The sequence below is a fragment of the Salvelinus fontinalis genome, chromosome 11 (assembly GCF_029448725.1).
Source record: "Salvelinus fontinalis isolate EN_2023a chromosome 11, ASM2944872v1, whole genome shotgun sequence".
In the NCBI taxonomy this organism is placed as follows: Eukaryota; Metazoa; Chordata; class Actinopteri; order Salmoniformes; family Salmonidae; genus Salvelinus; species Salvelinus fontinalis.
This window is the reverse complement of record NC_074675.1, coordinates 36,295,453-36,308,309: the sequence shown is the minus strand read 5'-3', so window position 1 is coordinate 36,308,309 and position 12,857 is coordinate 36,295,453. Positions and strand designations below refer to the sequence as shown.

Sequence of the window (12,857 nt, the reverse complement as noted above, 5' to 3'; positions counted from 1 at the left end):
GTGATATTGTACCCCCTAGCCCACTTGTCCTTTGTATATTATTTATATACACTTGTGTTCCCACATGTACTTCCTGTATTGATTTGTTGTTAATAAAAAAAAGTATATATCTTTTTTAATAATAATAATAATAATATTACTACAGTGTAGATAGACATCACTGAGTATAAGGCTTTGGACAACCATGCCTCAATAGCCATAAATATTTTGGCTCGTTCAGACCCTCTTAAATACTTACCAGAATCATTATTCATATTTCCACAACAAGTGAGAAAAACATGGATACAGTTTCTTATATAGCCATTTTGCAGAGTGAATTCAGGAATAATAGTTGTCAGGTTTCTTTCTTTATTGACCCCCGACAAGCTGATGTCGTCATTTCCCCAATGCTTAAGAGGAAACGATATTCTCGTTAATGTTGGTCTGAGAAGAGTAGTAAAAGAAAGAGGGAGGAAAGGATAGAGAAAAGGGAGTAGGGCCAAGAGACGTAAATCAACCCTTTCTCTTGGCGCCAAATAATATAAAACGTGATTAAACGTCTAATTTCGTCGATTAAAGTTAATGTAAGCAATCGTGGGCATATTGTTATTTGTAGCCAGTTGAGGTAATGTGGTAGTTAGCTTGCTAAATATCTAGCAACGCAATCATTTTACCTAATCTTGCCCCACTCAAGAAACAATATTAATTTGGCGATCTAGTTAGCTATATCAATACAACAGCTTGCAAGATAGGTAGCTAGTTTCTTCAAGGCGGTCGTTATAATACAGCAATATGGGGGTGAGTTTTGACCGTCTGTCCGTGTATTTGTGTAAAAAGGTGAATGCTTCCATCAAACAAAGACAGCGTCCAAAATCATGATCCCGTGGATGCGTGATGGAGAGACCACGGAATGAATGAATGGATGGCTGGCAGGCACACCGTTAACCAGCTCCAAAATAACCCCTTTTTGTGATTGTTTAAACCATCTTTTTCACTGGTTTTATTTGGTCCAGTGTTGCCCCATTGCAACGCTCTCCCGTGCGGTGTGTTTGTTTTCAGGTGTGGTGCTACCTGAATTTGGTAGCCACGTAACTAGCTTGATATGAATCAATTTTCACAAAGGCTTCTTTCTCATTGTGCCACACTAGTCTAGATTAGGCAAGGTGGGAGGCTCGACTCTTAGCTACCTGTTTAGAACATTTGAGAAGTAGTAAGTAACCTGATGATTTTAAGTCACGTTTTACAACCTACATCTAGCTGGGGTAAGAAGTCGCTAACTAACATTACCTACCTAACTGTTTGTTTGTTAGCCAGCCAACTGTTTTTGTTTGTTTGCTGGCCAGCCAACTGTTTTTTGTTTGTTTGCTGGCCAGCCAACTGTTTTTTGTTTGTTTGCTGGCCAGCCAACTGTTTTTTGTTTGTTTGCTGGCCAGCCAACTGTTTTTTGTTTGTTTGCTGGCCAGCCAACTGTTTTTTGTTTGTTTGCTGGCCAGCCAACTGTTTTTTGTTTGTTTGCTGGCCAGCCAACTGTTTTTTGTTTGTTTGCTGGCCAGCCAACTGTTTTTTGTTTGTTTGCTGGCCAGCCAACTGTGTTTGCTTGCTCGCTGTTGGCTTGCTAGCTCGCTGTTGGCTTGCTGTTGGCTTGCTAACTTGCTAGCTCGCTGTTGGCTTGCTAGCTCGCTGTTGGCTTGCTAGCTCGCTGTTGGCTTGCTAGCTCGCTGTTGGCTTGCTAGCTCGCTGTTGGCTTGCTAGCTCGCTGTTGGCTTGCTAGCTCGCTGTTGGCTTGCTAGCTCGCTGTTGGCTTGCTAGCTCGCTGTTGGCTTGCTAGCTCGCTGTTGGCTTGCTTGCTCGCTGTTGGCTTGCTTGCTCGCTGTTGGCTTGCTTGCTGTGTGCTAGCTGTGTGCTTGCTAGCTGTTGGCTTGCTTGCTTGTTTGCTGTGTGCTAGCTGTGTGCTAGCTAGCTGAGTGCTTGCTTGCTTGCTAGCTAGCTGTGTGCTTGTTTGCTAGCTGTGTACTTGTTTGCTTGCTAGCTAGCTGTGTGCTTGTTTGCTTGCTTGCTAACTAGCTGTGTGCTTGTTTGCTTGCTTGTTTGCTTGCTAGCTAGCTGTGTGCTTGCTTGCTAGCTAGCTGTGTGCTTGCTTGCTAGCTAGCTGTGTGCTTGCTTGCTAGCTAGCTGTGTGCTTGCTTGCTAGCTAGCTGTGTGCTTGCTTGCTAGCTAGCTGTGTGCTTGCTTGCTAGCTAGCTGTGTGCTTGCTTGCTAGCTAGCTGTGTGCTTGCTTGCTAGCTAGCTGTGTGCTTGTTTGCTAGCTAGCTGTGTGCTTGTTTGCTAGCTAGCTGTGTGCTTGTTTGCTTGCTAGCTAGCTGTTTGCTTGCTAGCTAGCTGTTTGCTTGCTAGCTAGCTGTGTGCTTGCTAGCTAGCTGTGTGCTTGCTAGCTAGCTGTGTGCTTGCTAGCTAGCTGTGTGCTTGTTTGCTAGCTAGCTGTGTGCTTGTTTGCTTGCTAGCTAGCTGTGTGCTTGTTTGCTTGCTAGCTAGCTGTGTGCTTGTTTGCTTGCTAGCTAGCTGTGTGCTTGTTTGCTTGCTAGCTAGCTGTGTGCTTGTTTGCTTGCTAGCTAGCTGTGTGCTTGCTTGCTAGCTAGCTGCTTGTTTGCTAGCTTGCTAGCTAGCTGCTTGTTTGCTAGCTTGCTAGCTAGCTGCTTGTTTGTTTGCTAGCTTGCTAGCTAGCTGCTTGTTTGTTTGCTTGCTTGCTAGCTAGCTGCTTGTTTGCTTGCTTGCTTGCTAGCTAGCTGCTTGCTTGCTTGCTAGCTAGCTGCTTGTTTGCTTGCTAGCTGCTTGTTTGCTAGCTAGCTGCTTGTTTGCTAGCTAGCTGCTTGTTTGCTTGCTAGCTAGCTGCTTGTTTGCTTGCTAGCTAGCTGCTTGTTTGTTTGCTAGCTAGCTGCTTGTTTGTTTGCTAGCTAGCTGCTTGTTTGTTTGCTAGCTAGCTGCTTGTTTGTTTGTTTGCTAGCTAGCTGTTTGTTTGCTAGCTAGCTAGCTGCTTGTTTGTTTGCTAGCTAGCTAGCTGCTTGTTTGCTTGCTTGCTAGCTAGCTGCTTGTTTGCTTGCTTGCTAGCTAGCTGCTTGTTTGCTTGCTTGCTAGCTAGCTGCTTGTTTGCTTGCTTGCTAGCTAGCTGCTTGTTTGCTTGCTTGCTAGCTAGCTGCTTGTTTGCTTGCTTGCTAGCTAGCTGCTTGTTTGCTTGCTTGCTAGCTAGCTGCTTGTTTGCTTGCTTGCTAGCTAGCTGCTTGTTTGCTTGCTTGCTAGCTAGCTGCTTGTTTGCTTGCTTGCTAGCTAGCTGCTTGTTTGCTTGCTTGCTAGCTAGCTGTTTGCTTGCTTGCTTGCTAGCTAGCTGCTTGCTTGCTTGCTAGCTGTGTGCTTGTTTGCTTGCTTGCTTGCTTGCTAGCTAGCTGTGTGCTTGTTTGCTTGCTAGCTAGCTGTTTGCTTGCTTGCTAGCTAGCTGTGTGCTTGCTTGCTAGCTAGCTGTGTGCTTGTTTGCTAGCTAGCTGTGTGCTTGCTAGCTAGCTGTGTGCTTGCTAGCTAGCTAGCTAGCTGTGTGCTTGCTAGCTAGCTTGCTGTGTGCCTGCTTGCTTGCTTGCTGTGTGCTTGCTGTGCTTGCTTGCTGTGTGCTTGCTTGCTTGCTTGCTGTGTGCTTGCTGTGCTTGCTTGCTGTGTGCTTGCTTGCTAGCTAGCTGTTTGTTTGCGTGCTAGCTAGCTGTTTGTTTGCTTGCTAGCTAGCTGCGTGCCAGTATTCCACTCTCATGCCAACACACTTCTAGCTAGCTGCGTGCTTGCTTGCTAGCTAGCTGCTTGCTAGCTAGCTGTTTGCTTGCTTGCTTGCTTGCTTGCTAGCTATCTGTGTGCTTGTTAGCTATCTGTGTGTTTGTGTGCTTGTTAGCTAGCTGTGTGTTTGTGTGCTTGCTAGCTAGCTGTTTGTTTGCTTGCTTGCTAGCTGTGTGCTTGCTAGCTAGCTGTGTGCTTGCTTGCTTGCTAGCTGTGTGCTTGCTTGCTTGCTTGCTGTGTGCTTGCTAGCTAGCTGTTTGTTTGCTTGCTAGCTAGCTGCGTGCCAGTATTCCACTCTCATGCCAACACACTTCTAGCTAGCTGCGTGCTTGCTTGCTAGCTAGCTGCTTGCTAGCTAGCTGTTTGCTTGCTTGCTTGCTAGCTATCTGTGTGTTTGTGTGCTTGTTAGCTATCTGTGTGTTTGTGTGCTTGTTAGCTAGCTGTGTGTTTGTGTGCTTGCTAGCTAGCTGTTTGTTTGCTTGCTTGCTAGCTGTGTGCTTGCTAGCTAGCTGTGTGCTTGCTTGCTTGCTTGCTGTGTGCTTGCTAGCTAGCTGTTTGTTTGTTTGCTTGCTAGCTAGCTGCGTGCCAGTTTTCCACTCTCATGCCAACACACTTCTAGCTAGCTGCGTGCTTGCTTGCTAGCTAGCTGCTTGCTAGCTAGCTGTTTGCTTGCTTGCTTGCTAGCTATCTGTGTGCTTGTTAGCTATCTGTGTGTTTGTGTGCTTGTTAGCTATCTGTGTGTTTGTGTGCTTGTTAGCTAGCTGTGTGTTTGTGTGCTTGCTAGCTAGCTGTTTGTTTGCTTGCTTGCTAGCTGTGTGCTTGCTAGCTAGCTGTGTGCTTGCTTGCTTGCTTGCTGTGTGCTTGCTTGCTTGCTTGCTGTGTGCTTGCTAGCTAGCTGTTTGTTTGTTTGTTTGCTTGCTAGCTAGCTGTGTGCCAGTATTCCACTCATGCCAACACAGTGAAACCAACATTCGGACCATAAATCGTTTTTCTTTTGTAATCATATAGCTAGTCCCTCGTATGTTTTTCTAAGAAACAAGAGGCACTAAACCATCTTTCTTTGGCCTTACATCAATATTGGGACACACGTCCCTTACTTCACTCATGCACACAAACACACTACTGCTGCAGCCTTCTGCTTGAAGATTGACCAACTGACATTTCTATTTACCATCTCTAACTGTACCTCTCTCCCCTCATACCACTCTCCAGAGGAAGTCAAACAAAGCGAAGGAGAAGAAACAGGCTCGCCTGGCGGAGAGGGCAGCCATGGATGCTGTGTGTGCCAAGGTGGACAGAGCAAATAAGGTAAGTCCTTATGTGCATTGCATCAACCAATGGTTGCGTGCCACATCATTGAATGTTTATATGCACACTGATCTTCAGTGGTGTAGAGTACTTAAAGCTACAATAGGCTTTTTTCACACCCCCAACAGACAACTTCCTCCCTTGCCAAGCGGTATGACGATATCCGGTTGTCGTCTAGTCTTCCGCAAAATTCGATCATGGCGTTTACCCAGTCACTACTCAATTTGCATGAGTGATGTGGCTATCGTTCACGAACATTCCCAGACGAAGAGATGTAAACTTGATAAAGAATACAATTTCTTCCACAAACAATATATCTTCAACTATCAAGGTAAGTTAGTGCTTGAAGTGACCAGTTGAGATAGCTACCGTTAGCTAGCTAGTTAAGCCATTACCAAATTGAATAGTGCAAGCTAGCAAGCTAACTTTACTTAATGTTTGTCAGACTTAGCTAGACAACTAATTAATGGTAACTATTTGGCCAGCCACTAATATGTGTATATTATTTGTTTCTAGTAAGCATCGTAGCTAGCTAGACCCATCTCAGTAACATTAAGAGCAGCAATTTAAAATTATGTACGCTAATAGATTACATCCCACCTAACACTTTTTCTTTTTTTTTTTTTTTGATAAAACATAATAGACCAGAAGGCAGTGGTAGTATGGACAAGGTGTCACAGGCCAATGAGGAGCCCCATTTACTGCAGGTTACGAGATATGATAGGCAGTTTAGTGCTTATTGTTGATGCGGTTGCAGTTTACCTGTATTTTGCTCGTACGTATCGGTTCTCATGTACCTGGACATGCAGTAGGCCTAGTTCCTTTGTTACTGATCTGAGCCTGCATAACATTTTAAAATGTAGTATAGTAAACTTTTAGTAGTTGGTCAGTTACATTTTAATGTGTGAGTTGAAGAGGAGTCATGACCTTGCTGATCAAGAACAGTGTATCACTACTATGTGATGATCCCCCCCCCCCCCCCCCCCCGCATGTTCTTTTAGATCACATTGCAAGGGCTGTGTCATCATAAACTGCTTCTCCTGTTCATGTGCAGCTCAGAGATTTGTGCAATCATCTGGTGGCTCTACTCTTCCAGATTGCACATTACACCATAATGGTCAAGTTTTGAAATTGAGAATTTTTCATATTGTCATAGACAACACATTTTGTATTTTTGTAGGCTCATTAATGTACATTGTTTGACCAGGGGATTTGACCAGAGACTGCTGATTAATGGTTGAGGAAGCCAAGGACATCAGGCAGGAGTGGCATTAAATGCACTATTTACCATGCATTCCCTGGTGAGTTACAATTGTCTTTTTAAACAGGTTGCCATCCCCAGGCTGACACTTTGCCTTCACTCGTGTTGAAATTTATTGGACTAAAGTTTTATGGTCTTGACTGACATTCATCCCTTGTCTATGCTTATGTGTGTCAGGGCCTCTTCCTGACATGATGGTGCTGTCTGTTGGACCAAGTTTGAGGAGCATGAGACCGCAACCTGCCATCGCCAAGGTGCTGCATGGACTGGAAGAAATTACTCTGGTTGACTCTAGATTTGTTCCAGTGCCCCGTGGGTCAATGCTGTCTTAGTGTCCCCCAACTGTCACCCCAAGAGATTCTAAAGCGTCCAGATGCTCCTGCATTCCCCCAACTCACAGTAAAAGAAAGGCAATTGCAGTCTGCCTGTCTATAATGGAAGGAAATGAGGAAACCATGTGTGACTGCTAGCCGGTTCAGCGAAGCATGCCACGTGCGTGGAGACTCGTCTAGCCAGGCCCTAGCCATGAGGATGCTTAAAGGTGAATGGCAGGGTCTTGAGCTTGAGTCGAGTTCTGGAGGACTATTAAGAATTATTTAATGTCTCGATCAAACCTTGTGGATTCGTTGTGCACCCAGATGCACCCCATCTTGGGGCAAGCCCCGATGGGAAAGTTTGACCCCTCTGCAGCGCCATTCTTCGGGCTAGCCGAGATCAAGTGCCCTGACGTTGAGTGTAACTGATGTGAAACACATTAAGTTTGTTAATGGACAGGCCAAGCTCAAACACAGCCACAAATATCACTGGCAAGTCCAGATTGGTGCGACTTCAATACAACGCTAGACGTGACATTACAGTAGAGATCATTTGGAGAGATGCTTTGATAGCAGAGATTGACCTCTACACCTACATGGATGTGTACCTTAAGATAAATATTGTTGCAGGTCAGCTAGTCTTACTTGGCAAGCACAAAATGTTGCCCAAGGAAATATACATACACTATATATTCAAAGGTATGTGGATTTGTCTATTTCAGCCACACCCGTTACTGACAGGTGTATAACATCGAGCATACAGCCATGCAGTCTCCGTAGACAAACATTGGCAGTAGAATGGCCTTACTGAAGAGCTGTGACATTCAACGCGGCACCGTCATAGGATGCCACCTTTCCAATAAGTCAGTTAATCAAATTTCGGCCCTGCTAGAGCTGCCCCAGTAAGTGCTGTTATTGTGAAGTGGAAACGTCTGGGCGCAACATCGGCTCAGCTGCGAAGTGGTAGGCCACACAAGCTCACAACAGGACCGCCGAGTGCTGAAGCGCGTAAAAATTGTCTGTCCTCGGTTGCAACACTCACTACAGAGTTCCAACTACCTCTAGAAGCAACGTCCGCACAATAACTGTTAGTCGGGAGCTTCATGAAATGAGTTTAGATCACCATGCGCAATGGCAGGCTCGCCGCCATTGGACTCTGGAGAAGTGGAAACGCGTTCTCCGGCAGTTCGACAGACTAATCTGGGATTGGCAGATGCCAGGAGAACGCTACCTGCCCTAATGCATAGTGCCAAATGTAAATGAGGAATAATGGTTTGGTGCTGTTTGTCATGGTTCGTTCTAGGCCCCTTCCAGTGAAGGGAACTCTTAATGCTATCGGGACATTAATGACATTCTATAATGACATTCTAGACGATTTTGTGCTTTCAACTTTGTGGCAACAGTTTGGGGAAGGCCCTTTCCTTTTTCAGCATGACAATGTCCCTGTGCACAAAGCGAGGTCCATACATCAATTATTTGTCGAGATCGGTGTGAAGAACTCGACTGGCCTGCACAGCGCCCTGACCTCAACCCCATCAAATACCTTTGGGATGAATTGGAACGCCGACTGTGAGCCAGGCCTAATTGCCCAACATCAGTGCCCGACCTCACTAATGCTCTTGTGGCTGAATGGACTCAAGTTCCTGAAGCAGTGTTCCAACGTCTAGTGGAAAACTTTACCAGAAGAGTGGAGGCTGTTATAGCAGCAAAGGGGGGGGACCAACTCCATTTTAATGCCCATGATGTTTGACGAGCTGGTGTCCACATACTTTTGGTTGTGTACTGTATATAACTATTTACAATTGTATGTAAAGGAGATAATTTGTTTAAATAATCTTGTTTGTCTCTCCCGTGTGGCAGTTGGTAGAGCATGGCGTTTGTGGGTTCGATTCCCACGGATGACCAGTAAGAAAATGTATGCACTCACTACTGTAAGTTGTTCTGGATAAGAGTGTCTGCTAAATGACTAAAATGTAAGCAACATTGTAATAGAGTATTCTACTGATTGAAGTGTGATCTTATTTTATGACAGACTAAACATGTCACAGAATGAATATTTAATGATAAAATCAAATGTAACAATGTTCTAACAGATGAATGCATTATGCAAATACTACATCCCAAAACACCATATTATTCGTAACCTAATACACATTCAAAATACAAATGATCCAAAATTCATCATCTGAACAGATCAATTTATAATGATCACAAAACATGTACACGTTGGTATAAAGCTGTTATTTATAATGACATAATTAATATAACTAGTGATGCACTGATGACATTTTTGGCGATACCGAGATTTAACTTGACAAAAAACCTGATACTGATAACTGATATTTAACATTTTAGCTGCCTTTTTAAGCATTCTATTACAGTTAAGTAGTTAACACAATAGTTAGCACAATTAAGCCAGGGTAGGCCATCATTGTAAATAAGAATTTGTTCTTATTAACTGACTTGCCTAGTGAAATCAAGGTTACACACCACACTGACAAAAGTTATTTTCTTGGAAACATATGTCCCAATTAGGATTTCTATGGAACGCCGTTTGGGTCTTGGCATGTCAAAAAAGATACACGTCAAATAAGCTTGTTGACCAATCAGGACCTGAATATGACTGCAGGTCACAACTAATGCGTTCATACATTTTTTACGTGGTTATTACACTCGTATTTTATATGTCACAAGGATTCATCGATACGTAGGATTTGATGCTGGTAAAGTAGTCTCGCGCACCTACAGTGCCGGTCATTAAAAAAAAAGCTAGCTAGCTCATGGAAGCAAACAATGTTCTTCCCCAAAGACATAGCAAAACGACAATCTGTTTCAGTAGCTATAGTTAGCTAACTATATAGTGAGGTGTCATCTAAAATAACCTTAATTAATAAGACCGTTTTTATTTGATTAATGGTGGTCGGACCCAGCTATGTGAAGCTAGCCACACTAAGGATTAGCCACAATTGTGGACTTTGCGGTTAGCCTTCAAAATAAAAGTGTAATTGACAGTGATGCAAATGACTAGAAATATGCCATAATTGGATAGATCGTGCTAAACGAGGTTGGAATGTTATATAAAATCAACAGAAGACAATTTGACGTTAATCACACTGGATGTATTATACTTTAGAAATGCATTGGGGGCATACTTATTTCACTGTACAGCTTTACCTATGGATTGTGGATAAATGACACCCAGAGAACATTAGCATTGTAGCTCTTATTGAGGGACTGTGAATTGAGCCACAATTATTGTCAACTATTCCAGAGGAAATGCAATACTGCGTAGATGTTTGAGTCTGATAACTGAGGATTTAGCGAAAAAATATTGGGTATTGAGTAGACTGATACACCATTTCATTGATCCCCAATCCTTAGGTAAAGCTGTTACAGTGCAATATGAATGTCAATACACACAATAGGCTGACTTGGGAGATTTCACACAGTCATAGTCCCGCGATAAGAGCTACAACGCTAATATTTGCGTAAACTCTTCACAGTTGTGTTCTGTGGGTGTCACTGAGACTGATACACAATTTCATTGCTTCACATTCCAACCTTGTTTAACATTATCTAGTCTATATATGGCATGATTCCACCAATTGTAACCTGCATCACTTCAAAGACTGTACCTTTTATTTTGAAGGAAAACGGCAAATTCCACTATTGTGCCTAATCTAGCTTCACAACACAACCCGATCCGAGCCTCACTAGCCAGATGAAGCTATCTGGCTGCTTATAACATTAGTTTTGGGCAACAGGGTTAAGTAGCTAGCTAGCTATTTTAATTTCATGAACTGAAGTTCAATTTCAATAGGCGAACCTAGCTACCTAGCTAATACTTACAAGGATTCCTAAAAATAGTGAAAATGACTGTAGTTTCTACTAGTAATTCTTTCAGGCTGGTTGTATTGGAGCTAGCTCTGATCTCCTGATCAGAGATGGACCCAGTGAAAACCTGGATACAAAGATGATGGCTCCACAAGGTGCAATCCCAATCAGGCCCTTAAAGGTGGTGTGTTTTTTTGTAAGATGAAAAGGTCTCCGACTGTCAGAGAGGAGGGGTTGGCACATCTCAGCTTTGTGCAGTCCAGGATAACAACTTTGAACTTGTCAGGCGTTCTTGCCTGCACCTGCTCTCTGGACATCCAAATGGGTACAGAGCCCAAGACAAGATACAGGTAGTTGGTCCAGTTTATTATAATGCAGCTTACTGTTCGGACACTCAAGCAAAATATGTCCGCCAACACCTCCTTCAGCCCAGCAGCTACTCGACAGCAGTAAAGAAAAAACTTGTCAATGAGCGGCAGCTTCCTGTTGGGCCTTGGTGTTGTGCTTCCCATTCCAGCCTTCTGGGCCTTGGACTAGTAGATTAACCTGGAGGCAGAGGGGACAATGGATTCCCAGAACACCATGAAGACCTGAGTGGGACCGGGTATAGAGTTGTCATCAGATGCACAGAATCTTTGCAGCTGGTGAACAGAGCGCTGTTGGACTTGTAGCTCTAGCTCATTGATTCGATCCAGTGGAGCATCCAAGAAAAGAAAAGGGATAATTTATATAGCAAAATTGTACTATTATTCAGTTTGATTATCAGTATCATGACACAGTAAACCAACTCTAACTTAGTCTAGTTCTCAGGACAAACGTAATCAAGTATGTTATGGTAGTGCTATTTGGTTTAAGAAATGTTGGTCAAAACTAAGGGGAGGGTGGCTTAAGTGGGAGAACCGAGACTATTCTTATTTCAAAAACTGAATACAGGTAATGCAATATCTGAACTATAGCAACCGTTTGCAGAACTACAGCGCTGAGCTACAACACATCATCAACCATCTGGAAAACCTAAGTTCACGTTACTCACCAGGGAGGGCAGGCAGTCATGGTCCATGCTGCAGTCACTTCAGAGGTACCAACACTTGTGTCCATATCGGAGACATCCACTTGCTGTTCCCAGTCGCGCACTTGCTGTGTCAGGGAGAGACCGAGACTGCAGGCTCTTCCCCCAGTCGTTCCAGAGAACCGACAGGGAACTTTCAGATTTAATGCGAGAACGGCCTTTTTGTGTTATGTTGATGTTGGCCGCGTTAAAATTCAGACGATTTGTATTTGCTCACACAGCTGTCACGTACAGTCGCATCCTTTGTGAAGTTGTGAAACCTGAAGTATGGGTGTTTTTGTTTGTTGCTGGGACACTAGTGTCATTGGCGAGAGGACTGTGCAGCCATTATGCTAGCTTGCTAACTCTGTGCTGTTGCTAGTAACCGGAACATAAGCAACGCCGCTTTGCTGAACTTCCTTTCTACAAACCCGGAAGCGTGAAAGAATCCTATATGTAACTTTTTGGGCGACCTGACCAAATTCAGATAGTAATCTCATTGAAAGCAAGTCTAAGAAGCGATATATCTGTTCTATGTGCGCTATTTGTATGCTTCCCGTTCTTAAGTATTGTTTTTGCGTCTTTCACTTTTGGTTTTGTACATCAGCTGAAAATACAATATTTTTGATTATGAAAAAGATACAGTGCATTCGGAAGGTATTCAGACTCCTTCACTTTTCAGAAATGTTTTTACGTTACAGCTTTATTCTAACATTTATTAAATACATGTTTTTCCTCATCAATCTACACGCAATACCCCATAATGACAAAGCAAAAACAGATTTTTAGAAGTGTTTGCAAAGTGTTAAAAAAAACACACACAAAAACAGATCAGGTCCATCCTGTTTCCATTGATCATCCTTGAGATGTTTCAACAACTTGATTGGAGTCGACCTCTGGTAAATTGATTGGACATGATTTGGAACGGCACACACCTGTCGACAGTCTTTCCCCCCCCCTCATCAATCTACACACAATACCCCATAATGACAAAGCAAAAACTGTTTTTTAGAATTTAGAAACTTAAATATCACATTTACATAAGTTTTCAGACCCTTTACTCAAATCAAAGTTTATTTGTCACGTGCCCCAAATACAACAGGTGTAGACATTACAGTGAAATGCTTACTTACAGGCTCTAACCAATAGTGCAAAAAAGGTATTGGGTGAACAATAGGTAAGTAAATAAAACAGTTAAAAGACAGGCTATATACAGTAGCGAGGCTACATACAGACGCCGGTTAGTCAGGCTGATTTGAGGTAGTATGGATGTAACGGATGTGAAATGGCTAGCTAGTTAGCG

At 43.4% G+C, this 12,857-nt stretch overlaps 1 protein-coding gene and 1 long non-coding RNA gene across 3 annotated transcripts in view; one reads left to right on the top strand and one right to left on the bottom strand.

Annotated features, from left to right (window-relative positions):
• Positions 1–371: 371 nt before the first annotated feature.
• LOC129865644 (N-alpha-acetyltransferase 40) overlaps positions 372–12,857 on the top strand; it is a 29,223-nt gene continuing 16,737 nt past the window's right edge. Inside the window, exons 1-2 of one of the 2 annotated variants that reach the window (XM_055938578.1) lie at positions 372–777; positions 5,002–5,097. In XM_055938578.1, the coding sequence (XP_055794553.1) occupies positions 772–777; positions 5,002–5,097 (102 nt within the window). In that variant the 5' untranslated portion in view covers positions 372–771. The other variant, XM_055938579.1, reaches the window with a different exon arrangement.
• Positions 8,715–12,091, bottom strand: LOC129865646 (uncharacterized). The gene is made up of 2 exons (XR_008761405.1): positions 11,540–12,091; positions 8,715–11,179 (listed from the first exon to the last, which is right to left on the bottom strand). It is a non-coding gene; the product is annotated as an uncharacterized LOC129865646 (long non-coding RNA).